The sequence below is a fragment of the Neofelis nebulosa genome, chromosome 1, assembly GCF_028018385.1.
Source record: "Neofelis nebulosa isolate mNeoNeb1 chromosome 1, mNeoNeb1.pri, whole genome shotgun sequence".
Classification (NCBI taxonomy): Eukaryota; Metazoa; Chordata; class Mammalia; order Carnivora; family Felidae; genus Neofelis; species Neofelis nebulosa.
Genome location: NC_080782.1, coordinates 59,760,091 through 59,773,508, shown reverse-complemented (window position 1 = coordinate 59,773,508; position 13,418 = coordinate 59,760,091). Strand labels below are relative to the sequence as shown.

Sequence of the window (13,418 nt, the reverse complement as noted above, 5' to 3'; positions counted from 1 at the left end):
CCTGCTTCTTTAGATTTTGCTGGTAAAGGTCATGACTGGGAACCTCCTCAGCAATCTGTCGTTGAGTCTTGGAGTCACCGTGTTCAGCCTTATGGAGAGCAGGCAAAGCCCAGCAATTTGTATTTCTCTTGGGTGATCCCTAACCAAGGACTGTCTGATGCAGGGCTACAATGACCCAGATCCCTTGGTTAGAGACAAGGCCAGGACTTTACCTAACTGACCTATAATTATTTCCCTTGTTCATCCTGCTTCCTGCATCCTTTACTAGTCTCTCCCAGGATGCAAGTGTGCATCCATCACTTGGCTAAATGTCAACTTCTTTGAGAGCCCAAACTGAGACAGACCTTCTCTCCTGAATCAAGCTCTCCTCTTTCATTCAAAAGACTCTAGAATCAAATAGAGATACTCCTGTTTAGATGATAGATGAGGGAAACTTCGATCCCTCGCTCAGATTTTATGGAAAGAATATTAGTTAGCATTTATGTGTTTTATTCTTTGCATAGTTGTAGGCATATATCCTGAAGAGGATGATAAAGGATGTTTTCAGCAATGTAAAATTCAGGGCTAACTGGGCAGAAAATCCAAGAAATAAATGCAGCCATTCGTTGAATGCCTACAGGATTCCAGGTGATTTGCAAGGTGCATATATATCAATTCCTTTCATCCCCATGATTAACCTAGGAAGTCAGTAAAGCCCCTGCCCTAAAGATGGGGAAACGGAGGCATAGAGCATTTCAGTACCTTGCATGATCATACCGCTAATAAGTGGCCCTCCCCACTTCAGAAACAAGAATTCACCAAGGTTGGGGGAGCTTCTGAACCCCTTCTGGTACATTCAGAATAATTCAAGGTTGATATCTAGGAACAAATTTCACCTCCCACAAACTGCCATTTAACACAGACAAGACTTCCGGGTAGCGTGAATGTGACTGAGACCAATGCATTGTCCCCACTGAACAGAGGAAACTGTTTTCCTGCTTCTCGCCTTGCCATCTTCCCTGGTAAACATGGGGTGGGCAGGGGTGGGGGTGAAGGTGGGGACTGTCATTCACCGTTGCTCTGAGAACAAAGCCTGCCTGACATTGCAGAGAGAGCACTGGGAAGCATTTCAAAGCTCCACTGGAACTAGACAACCTTTCAATCCATTTATCAAAGTGTCTGCAGTTCCCGTTTCAAGGTAGATGAAGCAATAATAAATTTGCGAAGAAAGTTAATCTGTGTCCAAAGCATTTTAGTAAATTAAAAAAGGGGGGTGCTGGCTGGAAGGGGGATATATTGGTGCTTGCCAACTCCTATTTGACTTACTGTCTCCTTAATAAGTCCTCTTTGGTCTTGTGTTTTTGGATGGAATAATCCGTCGGTTAATCATTTTCCGGAAGCAGGAAAATGCACTTTAGCTAATGCAGTCCTCCTTTCTTTCAGAGTCCTAATTATTTAAAAAGGCATCCCAATCCATAGCCCTACTGCCAACCAAGAAAACCTTTCCCACCAGCCATCTTCCTTTATTTCCCCCAGAAAATTTCAGCACACGCCCCTTACCCTCTCACTGTGCTCCAGCCTCATACCTTATATCTAATGTTTTTTTTAAAAAAGTTCCCTTTCCCTGGTTATTTCTGAACATTTTCCCTCAGGAAGGGCAAGGCACTAAACCCCCAGCAAGCAATTGGCCGGAACTAGGCTCTTGGGTACTACGGATAGATTTTGTTATTTTTACTTAAGTGTCAGCTGAAAATGGTGGCTCTTGTGGCTCTCATGGGTGGTGCTTAGCAATAGCTCCATGCTCTGGCATCACGCTGAGATAAACACGCTATTAGGAGCCCTCACAAAGGCCCCAAGATAATTGTGAAGGGACAGTTACCGAAAATGAAGCACCCAGCCCTGAACCCTCCTCCACGCCCCATCAGTAACACCATTAAAGCTGTCAGTTTGTCAGCCCACTGGAGGTATTTATGAAATCAATATACAATCCTGCAGATGGATGGCAGTGGTATTGTTAGCTGGAGAACAGAGGCTCAATGGAAAATAAAATTAATAAAATTTACAAGCAGATTGTCATGGGAAACAGATAAATTCCCTACAATCCACTGTTTTCCTCGGTTACAGCAGGAGGAAAGCCATGGCAAGGAGGTGGAAAGAAAGCTGTGCTTTTAAATGGGGTCCCTTAAACTGGGAGCAAGACTGGGTGTATTTCCAGCAAGAAAGTAGTGACCAGAAACCCGAGAGGCTGCCCCGTGCAGTTGCAGGGTTTTGCCTGTGCGATGGCTTTTGTGGAATGTCTCTCAGGAGGTGGGCCAGATTTTTCAGCTAAAATGCTGCTCTCCTCTTTTCAGCCCACCATATGGCAAGTTGGAACCTTTATACAATTGTTATTTCTTCAGGATGTTTGAGGCTACATGTCAACTCATTAAACTCAAAGGCTACATTAAACTCAAAGGGTTAATGCATTATGGGAATAGGTGCCCCTTCACCTGGCTTCCAGACATGGTTAGAGCTGACAGTCCAAACCTCTCTCCTGTTTGCTTCCCCTGCCCCTGATTTTGATCATTCCCCCTTGGCCGGCACAGCGGCCTGAGCTGTTTCCCAGAGTGGCTGAAGATAGCGGCCAAGCCTGGGAGGATAGTGGGCAGGGGCTCACTGTCCTGGAGACCAGCCTTCACCTGGCAGAAAAGACTAGACCCATTGTGGTTGCTGGAGCCTTGAGTACAGCCCAGATGCCTGGTGGAAATTGCATTAGTCAGATGACAGGACCTGCACCCCCTTCCCCTGGAGTCTGATGGAGAGCAGAGGAGTGACCTTGGTGAACCTGCCTGACCTCTGCTGTCACCATAGGCTTTGTTCGGTGCCCCGACTCCAGGCTGGAGCCCTGCTCATTGAATCAGGCCTTGCCGGGGGAGCCTGCAATGGGGCTCCTTGTGCATCTAAATTTATTTACACCATTGCAGACAGAGGAAACTGGATTTGAGATGGGGAATACCCTGTTATTTAGCCCCAGAAGCCACTGGTAGTTATATCTGCACCCTATCCCAACTCTGAGCCTTGCGTTGGAGCTTAACAGTGGCCCCAGACAATCCCCAAGTGTCTGAAACTCCTGTCACCCACTCAGAGTGTGGTAGCTCCTCTCAGCAGGTGAGAGCAGGAAAGTGATGCCTCTCTTCTTTTTTCTGTTTTTCCTCCTGCCCCTTCACAAAATGTTAATTTAGATGGCCTAAGTTTCAGTGAAGGATGGTTGTCTGACCTCTCTTTATTTGGAATCCTCTTTAGCTTTTGATTAGGTTCCCGTGGAAACCTAAGTGTAGGAGTGTCCATTGGTACAATCTCCCTCTAGGACGACTCAGCAGTTAAAGACGTTTACCCTGTGACCCAGCACATGCTCCTTATGGGACTTTATACCAAGGAAGTGGCCGAACAATTGTCCCAAAAATGTCTGGGGAGGAAAACCCATCCTCATGTTTCCTTAAATGGCAAATACCCAACAATGTGGGATCACATAGCCCTCTATACAATTGGATGATATACAGTGATTAAAAATGTTGGCATACATGTACTGTTAATGACATGAACAGATGTTCTCAATATAATAAGTGAAAAAAGAGTTTATGACTGACTATATACTATGAGATCATATTGTGAAATTTATACGTATTGCTGCTAATTGGTAACAGTGGTTATGGTCTGGGTAGATGATTTTGTACCTTAATATCTAAAAGTTTTTGTGTTATTTTTAAAATAATTGAGATATATATCTGTATCTATAGATACATGTCTGTATGATTGATATGTGTGTATATGTTTATGTGTATGTGTGTAGAGACACGCAGTTATGACTGATTACTCACTGAAATCCCAAGCAAGCTTGGGGTATGAATGAAAACAAGTGTATGTGTTTGTTTAGGGGGAAAAGGGGGAAACAAAAAGGAAAAAAAGCTGCATAGGTCTTAGGAAAGGAAACTGAGGCTTTGGGGATTCTTAAAGAGGACCCTGGTACGAGACCCGGGTTTGAGCCAGCTTCAAGACCTGACACTTTGTCCCTTACCTTTCCTCCTCAAAGCAACACATTAGCAACCTTAATGCTAGATGGGATGCCCATGGGACCCCCATTTTGGACAGGTTTGTGCAAATGCAATTTGAATTCACCATGGCTGTCACTTAGCTGATCTAGGAGGCCCCCAGGGTGTCTGGGTCTCTAGAATAAACAGAGATGGTCATCCCCCATCAGAAAATCAGGGTTGCCAGGTTCCCTTCCAATCCCAAATGACAAAGGCAGAGAGTCCCTGAGAGATGGGAGACTGAGTGCTGTTGACCCTGAAGTGGGGGAGGGACGGCCTGGGGAAGGGGGGCCAGGGGTCTCTCTGGGAGGTGGCAAAACAGAATTGGGTGCGGTCTGTGTGCAACAAATAACCCAGCGTCTTGGCTCGTGGCCTGGAGGTGCGAGACCACCCACAGAGCCCGCCCTGGAGGCGAGCTGCTCCCGCCTGGTAACCATTTCAGCAAAGGCCATCACTAGAGGAACAATGTGAAGGCTCATAGCAGCCTGGGGCCTGAGACTAAACAGTGCCTCCAACACTCCTGACCGCAGAGGCAGCCTGTGAGAGGTTTTGTTGTCATAATGAGATGCAGATAAAGCCGGGCCTTGGTCGTTAATGCATGTGCCTCTTCTCTTCTTGTTTAGAGATCTGAGCGAAAACCAGATCCTAGGGATCCCGAGGAAGGCATTCCGTGGCATCACCAACGTGAAGAACTTGTAAGTGATGTTTTTTTGGTTTGTTTGGTTTTTTTGTTTTTTTTTTTTTTTTTTGCTTCTCTACGGATGTGGCTTTCTGGCCAGAACAGGGGTGAGGGACGGGACAGGAAGGTGGTGTCACTGTGCTATGTGCTGCCTTGGTGCAGACGCCTTTGAGACAGATTGAGGGATGTGCCTGAGTGGTTTCCAGGGAACATGCATCAAGTGCCACAACAGCTCCACAGAGTCCTGTTCCTCTCTGGTTTTTCAGCCCCAAGTGTGAGCACTAGAGTCCCGGACCTGGGTCAGAGCTTGGCCTACAGTAACTCTATGGCCTGGGGCTCTACTCAGCTCTTCCCAGGGTCATGATCTTCTGCAAAATGGGGATGATATTCTGGTGGAGGTGTTGATGCCAATGAGAAAGTGTGCTTAGTACATAGTAAGTGTTCCATAAGTGGGAGCCTTGATGATCATGACCATGATCCTGATGGTAAAGGGTTGGCTGTTACTAATAAGATATTGGAGAAGGCATTGGCACTTGTGTCCCAGGCTGGTGGGGAGACATAGCCAGATCCACTCACCGCACTAGGTGCTTGGTTTTGGGGGGTGTTTTTAGTTTTATTTTGAAGTAATTATTGATTCACAGGAAGTTTCAAAAATATTAGATAGGTCCATGTGCCCTTTTACCCCAGTTTCTTCCCAATGGTAACATCTTACATAACAGTATGATCTCAAAACCAGGAAACTGACATCGGTACAATCCACAGACCTTACTCTTCAGATTTCAGAGTATAACACACACTCATTTGTGTGTGTACATGCACATGCAGTTCTGTATAATTTTATCACATGCAGATTCTTGTGCCCATTGATAGAGTCAGTGCAGAACTATTCCATCACTACATTTTTTTAACCTGCCAAATAACCCTTGCCATTTTTTGTCTGGTCTCCACTGTTTGCTGTTTAACAGTGAATCCTGGACCATTACTTCCACAAGGAGTGTGCCTTTCAAGTTTTCCACCCATACCACTGTGTCCATGCGTTTAGAGCATGTGTTGGGAGATGGTTTGTCTGGGCAGGCATTTCTGTCCACTGGCCTCCTACACAGGCTCACATTCAACTTGAGAAGTCTTGGAGGAGGTTTCTTTAAAACTAACTACTTTAGCTATCAGCTTTCCTTATAAGGACTGCAGGGATATTAGTGTCCTGGGATGCTGATGATGGCTTCCAGATACAGGCTACCTGCTTCCCCTGTCCCTGAGAACTTACAGGAAAGCCTTTGGTGTTTAACATGCAAAGTACACAAGAGGGCAGAGGCATCTCAAGGTGAAGGAAGCCTAGGGCAGAGAGGACTTTTCAAGGGGATCCCACATAGGAAACTTCCCACTGCTTCATCTGGGGGCATTTGCCCAGAAGCAGAAGAGAGCAGGGTGGAGCAGACAAAGCTATGGAGAATGTGACTCAACATTGTACATATAAACCAAAATTAAGAGGTTGTGCTAATTAGCATCCCAGAAAGGCAAGGCAAGAGAGGAACTTAGAGATCCTCTAAAACCCCACAAGTCAACAGTGAGAAAATTGAGGACCAGGAAAGGGCAGTGACTAACTCAAGTTCAATAAGGTTCATGATGGTTGAACCCCAGATTAACATTTTACATATGTAAAGTGGTATATCTGTTCTGTCTCATGGCTCTGATTTTAAATGGGCCAGTTAACAACAACAACAACAACAAAAACATTGCAGTGATGTGTAAGCAGGGCTGTGTAATTACCAACTTCATTTTTGGTTCTCAAGAAAGTGATTAAATCTCATAGTGGTCCACGATAGTTGTTGAATCTGGGGGTTGTTGTTGTTTTCCTGTAATATGTCTAACTTCACAAAGGCCTCAGGAGCTCAAAGATTCAAGATTCTGCAGACACAGATTCCTGAATCACTCAGGAACTACTATCAGACCCTCCTTCTCCAGGCCATGCATATATTTGTTACTCGAAGGCCTGAACTCAGCTCTGATCTTCTCTTTTATTTCTACCCAGTGTCAGCGTGTGGTCCTGGGGCGAGAGGAGGGGCAAATAAACCCACTGCTCAAAGGATGAATTAGCCAACAGAACTAAGTGTGTGTGTGGGGGAGGGAAGGGGGGTGTTGATTACTTTATACTTCTAATCAATTTCATCAGGATACATTTATTGGGCAGAACCTATAAGACCCAAAAGTATAATTTATATTCTCAGGTGGCTTATGGTAAAACTAGGGAGAAGAAACACATGTGTACAAGAGAGTTTTTAGTGATTTAACATTCCACATGAAAATTGGCAAATGGGGGGAGAGGCACCTGGGTGGCTCCGTCAGTTAAGCATCCAACTCTTGATTTCAGCTCAGGCCATGATCTCAGTCGTGGAATTGAATGAACCCTGCGTCGGGCTCTGCACTGAGTTGGAGCCTTCTTGAGATTCTCTTTCTTTCCTGTGCCACTCTCCCCCTACTCGTGCATGCTTGCTCTCTCTCTAAAATAAAAATTAAAAGGGTACCTGGGTAGCTTATTTGGTTAAACGTCTGACTTTGGCACAGGTCATGATCTCACAGTTGGTGGGTTCAAGCCCTGCATTGGGCTCTGTGCTGGCAGCTCAAACCCTTGAACCTGCTTTGGATTCTGTGTCTCCCTCTCTCTCTGCACCCTCCACCCCCACCGCTCGTGCTCTGTCTCTCTCTGTCTCTCAAAAAATGAATAAATGTTAAAAAATATTTTAATAAAAAAATTAAAATTTAAAAAAAAAAGAAAAAGAAAATTGGCAAATGAATGGCCATGATGCATAGTAAAGGCTTGAGAGCTCGGAGAAGAAAAATGGCTTTAGGGAGTCTAGCCTAAAGGTTAGAAACATAGCTTTGGCAACCTGATAGATCTAGGTCTGATTTTCAGTTATTGTGCATACTGAGTCTATGAACTCAGGCATATTACTTGATGCTTCTGAGCCTAGATTTCCTCACTGTAGGATGAGGATAAGAATTGTACTTAACCTCCTAAGGTTTTTGTGAAAGTTAACAAAATAATGAGTATGAATAACTTAGTACTATGCTTGGCACATGGGACATAAAGTTCTAGCTACTGTTACTGCTGCATTTCTTTGTTGCTGTTATAATTGTAAAGACTTTACCTGGGCCTAAATGATGATTGGAATTCACAAAGTCAACAAGGCAAATAGTATGTGCAAATACAGAGGTAAACCTGTATAAGGTGTATTTCAAGGACACAGGCAGAGCCATCTTGTGGAGGTGCGGGATTGTGAGGCAGAACAACAGGTGATAAGATCAGGAAGAGTTGGCAAGCCTTGCCTGAAAGGTATATGGATTTTAGATGTAGGTACTGAGAATGTAGATGGCTTCCAACACAGGAAAAGTCATGATGAAAATATTTATTGTGGAAGAGGAGCCTAGGATGGGAAGAGGTGGAAAAAGGAAAGGCTGGGGGCAGGAGATGAGGCTGAGTCCAATGTAAGGGGTCAGGGCTCATGCTTATAAAAGAGAGCAGTCAAAAGTGAAGGAGGAACCAAAGATGCCAATAGGGGCCAAGTCAACAGAAATGGGCAATCAGTGAGGTATTAGTGGCTGGGGGAAAAAAAACTAGAAAATGATGAGTTTCAAGCTCAGATGATACAAGGAATGATGGCAAAGCTCCATAGTCATTCATCGTTGCAGCCATCAAAATGTTTTTTGAACCTACTAAATGCCAACTCTGGGGGAAGCCATAGGAAGTAAGATACAGAGATCTGTGAGATTCTTAGAGCTTCCAGTCCACGAAGACTGAAAGGCCAGGAGGAAGAGCCAGACATGAAGATCATAAGTTGGCTGTGAAGTGATGTCAAGTCCTTCCACGGGCAGTGTGGATGGAGCATCTTCTGTGTGCTTGGAAATTGGTGAGCCTGACATCCCATCCTCTTGACCCTGCTGGTGAAATGACTTTGGTCTTTGAGCCACAACCATGTCTACAGTCCCCATCTTCCATGGTTTTAATAAGAGGGATATAGGTAAAATAATCTTACAGCCTTAAGAGAAAATATCATGTGGGTAATTGGAGATATAGGAGCTGAGCTGAAGAGCAAGTTCAAGGAGGGAAAGCATCTGCCTAGAGGTGATAATTGAAGTTATACATTTAAATATGCATTGGTACATGTAAAATAGAAGATGCTTTGCAGAAATTAAGTTTGTATAAAACCTATTAAGGAAACACTCCTCCTCCTACCAGACCTCAATTACCCACATGTAGATAGTCTCTCTTGTGACAAATTTTAAATCTCAGGAATGTACATCCCTGTCATCAGTCTGTTTGAGAACCCCCTCCCATACCCCCGTCCCCAGCCTTCTCTACTGCCTTGTGTGAGCTCAGGGAATATAACACTGTTCTATTCCTTAAGTAACATAGGAATAGAAGATAAATTACTGGAATATCAGGCTACAAAGTGACAGTAATTGGGCCTAACCATGATACCATATGTTAATAATAGAAAGGGGGTGCCTAGGAGGTTCAGTCAGTTAAGCATCCCACTTCGGTTCAGGTCATGATCTCACGGTTTGTGAGTTTGAGCCCCGTGTCGGACTCTGGGCTGACAGCTCAGCGCCTCGAGCCCACTTTGGATTCTGTGCCTCCCTTTCTTTCTGCTCCTCCCTTGTCTCACACTCTGTTTCTCTCTCCTTCAAAAATAAATAAACATTTAAAAAAGAGAGAGAAGAGAAAGTCGAGGATTATCTACTTTTTTTTTTTTTATAATTTTGTAGTTTTGACATGGATTTTCTTTGCTTGTCCTGACATTACCCTTCAAGAAGGAAGAAACTGTGATACATCCATTTTCCAGATGACAAGATTAAGTTTTGATCAGTGTGTCATTTGGCAAAAGTCAGCAGACAACAGTTGGGCCTAGGCCTCCCCACCTACCCTATCCTTAGTAACAGACCCAACCAGGTTTTAGACACTGTCCATAGACCTTTCTGTCTACCCAGATTCCTCTCCCCTCAGCCATGCTAGCAACAGGAAGAAAGGAAAAGTAACCAAAGAGGCTGCTAGAAGATGAAGGCAAAGAGGCAGGTGTGCAGCTTTTATCAGAGCCAGAGGGCAGGACACAGGTGGTGTTTGAACCCAGTGGGAATGGGTGCTAAAGGGACTTGGCATCCTGCCCCAGACCCAGCCAGGCAGTGGAAGGAAATCCCTAATTGCTTCCTGCTCCTCAAGAGAAGGGAGACAAGGTAATTAGCTGGGGATACCACTCTATGCAATTACTAAAAGCTGGTTTTATGGGATGGTTCCACTCTGTTGCCTGTCTGGAAGAGGGAGAGGCGGTATATTTAAAGAGAAGCAGTCAGCTGGACAAACCGATCTGGAGAAAGAACTCTCAGAGAGACCGACCTGTAGATAGAGCAGCATTTAACACAGCGGTAGCAACTGCCTCCCGTATGCACATGCCATGACAGGTTACGGGACAAAGGCATAGTGAGGGAGAGAGAGAGATAATCAGGAAAACACAGAGATAGGGAAAAAGGAAGAATTGGGAAAAAACAGAGATGACAAGCCACAATCCAACAAAGCATAAGAAGAAAAAGACAAAATCCAGTACAGATTGTTTTTTTTTTTTTTTTTTTAAAGTCCCCTTGCCCTATCTTTCTCAGCCGTTGTGTTTTCCTCTGTTTTTCACTTTCTATTTGCGAGGACTCTGTAGGACATGCATTCCAGAAGGGAAAATCAATAAGCCCTGTCTCTGCCAGCTAGTGGAATTTGGAATTGACGGTTTCAAAACAAAGCTGGGCAGGCGGCCTTTGTGTTCTCTAGTTAGTCTGGGTTGCCGCACTGCCCGAGTCTGCCCTCCTGCTTCCTGAGATTAATGAGGGCTGTCTCCGCCCGCCCGGTGAGCAGCCAGTAATCTTGTGTGAGGGTGAGGGAGGTGTGTGGAGGGACATGAAGCACCCATCCGCTGGTAGCATCCCTGTCTGCGAATCTCGGTGACCATTCATTCTGTCATTGTGCCTGGAACAGAGTTCACGCTCCTGGTCATACCCTGCAAGACTCTACATGGCTGGGCCCTCCCTCACCCACATCATGCTTCCTGTGCTCCGTTTCATCCCTTGAACAACCCAAGCTCCTTCCCTGCATGGGACGCCAAGCCCTTGGACCTCTGTAGGGTCAGTTCCTTCAGATCCTATAGGTCTCAGCTTGAACGTCACCTCCTCAAAGTAGCCTTCACTGATCCACCCAAAGCAGCTCCCCCAGCCCCCACTGTCCCTCCTCTCTATCCCATTACCCAGTTATATTTCTCCAGGGTACTTATTGCCCTCTGAAATTATCTTGTTCATTTATTTGTCAACCTGTCTCTGTATGTCACACAGAATGAACATGTATAGGCAGGGACCCTGCTGCCTCTATCACCATGGAATCCCCAGTGCCCCAGCGGTTTGTGGCAGAGTAAGGTCGACTAAAATGCATCAAATCAATGTTTGTTCATTCATTTCTCAAGTATTTGCAGTTGACCTATTACATATAGGAAATCATACATGATCATTATAACATTTAATATGAAAATAATATTATAAAATAACGAGATACCATTCTTGTACTCCAACAACTCAGTCGGATGAGGGGACAGACTAGTAAATGAGCAGTTGCAGAACATGGGCCAAGACTCCATTGGAGGTAAGGATGAAGAGGTGGGAAAGCACCCAGACAGGCCTGATTCTGGCTTCACTCAGGAAGTGACATGAACTGGGTCTTGAAGGATGAGTAGGAGTTCATGCAAGGGAAGGACTTTGCAGACAGAAGGGGAACCGCATGTAAAAAAAATCACCCACCTGTGCAAAGGCACAAAGGTGTGTGAAAGAGTTGAGGCTTGTCAGAGATTGACGGCTGGAAAACGAGCAGTGGAGAGAGATGAGGTTAGTGAGGCAGGGAGTTGGGGCCTGAGGTAGGGAGGACTTCGAATGTCATGATCCATAGCATGAGATCCATGGAAGGGCTTATAATAAGGGAATGGCAAGATCAGATTTTAATTTAAGAAAGATCATGCCGGTGACAGTGGGGAAGACAGACTGCCAAGGGGAGACTCAAGTCCAGTCATCTGTGGGGATACTTGTGCAGTTATTAAGAGATGACAGGGCCCTGAAGCTGGGCTCAATGAACCCAAAGAGGGAGCAGCAAACTTCAGAGACCTGCAGGGACTGACTGGGTGGGTGAATTGAGTGTGTCACCAGGGCCTGGCAGGCCAGAGGCAGAGGTGGCTTTCAACACAAGGCATCTCTGCCAACTTGTACCCAGGAGTAGTGCCTGCCTCTTGTGAGGAAAGCCATGCTGCCTTTGGAAGGTGGGTTGGGAAATCTGCTCACAAGGGGGCACACTGATACTACTCTATCACCTCCCCAAGGTACAGCCAGTTTTCCAGCCTTTCCTCCTTTGCATTCGTGGCTCTGAGTATGTCAGGTTCAGAAGTGCTGATGGAGGAAGTTGGACTGGACCCCAGTCTGCTAAGTGCTACCCAAATAAGCTGTCTTTAAAAAGGGATCAGGGGTTCCTGGGTGGCTCATTTGGTTAAGTGTCCAACTCTTGATCTCAGCTCGGGTCTTGATCTCAGGGTCATGAGTTCAAGCCCTGTGTTGGGCTCTGCGCTGGGCATGGAACCTACTCAAAAAAGTGGGGGAGGGTCATGGTTAGCCCACCTCCCTTTCTTCCTTCCCTTCGTTTCTTCCTTTCGTTTCTTCCCTGCTGCCTTCTGTCTGCTCTTCCATCTTTCCATTCTTCCTTCCACACATTCATTGAACCCATACCCTTACCAGACCTGAAGCAGCTCCTAGAAACAAAAAGATGAGTAAGACATTGTCCCTGTTCTTGACAGATTTCATCTTCAGAGGGAGGGAAACATATATAAATTCTTCCCTAGAGCACTCCTTCTTATCTGTTCCATGGCCAGCAATGCAAGTGCTCAATAAATACCAGTTGATTTATTAAAGTAAATCCACTGAAATGAGAAAAATAGTAGAAGACACTGGTGAATTAGATCCCATTAGTCTGGAAAAGATATGTTACTGGGTTGTTCAAAGGCAAGGAGGTGGTGGTGGTAAGTGCCCCGTCCTGGAAGTATACCTGGCATTGGCAATTGTGTAAGTGACAAGTAGAATCCCTTCCTGGCAAGATCACACAGTTTTATAGTCTGTATTAGCCGTCCTCTATTGGGCTTTGCATATTTCTTATGCTCACTCTAAGTTATAACTGTCTGCTCAGTTGTCTTTCTCCTCCAGTGGCCTGAAGCTATGTAGACAGAGAGGTCAAGTCTGTCTTGTTCACCGTCTGTTTGTTTGCAAGAGTCAGTCCTGTGCCCGGCACCTATGATAGGTACTCAAACAATGGAAATGAATAAGTGGATGACTTTCAGAACAAAAAGACTCCAGCACTTGAAGAATTACTAAAACCCTGAATGAAAGAGCATGATTACATCTGGGAACAAAGAAAAATTAAAGCAAAGCACCAAGAACCAACCCAGAGAAACCCTCATGTTTTTTTTTCCCCCCTCAGGATAATGGAGCCTGCTATTCTGACTCCAGCACTGAAATTTACTATCTGGAGTATTTTCATTTGTGGATAATATTCTTTTTTAACTCACCCCAGATATGTAACCCTCCCTGCCCCGAGCATTAAATCCACAGGAAATAAAGGGTTTAAACAAGCATGT

The 13,418-nt window shown here is 45.2% G+C and overlaps 1 protein-coding gene across 2 annotated transcripts in view; it reads left to right on the top strand.

Moving 5' to 3' along the window:
• The window catches only part of SLIT3 (slit guidance ligand 3), a 599,210-nt gene that overhangs the window by 398,884 nt on the left and 186,908 nt on the right, over positions 1-13,418 (top strand). For both annotated transcript variants that reach the window (XM_058722970.1, XM_058722980.1), the window contains exon 5: positions 4,670-4,741. In XM_058722970.1, coding sequence (XP_058578953.1) covers positions 4,670-4,741 — 72 coding nt within the window. The remainder of the gene's footprint in view (positions 1-4,669; positions 4,742-13,418) is intronic.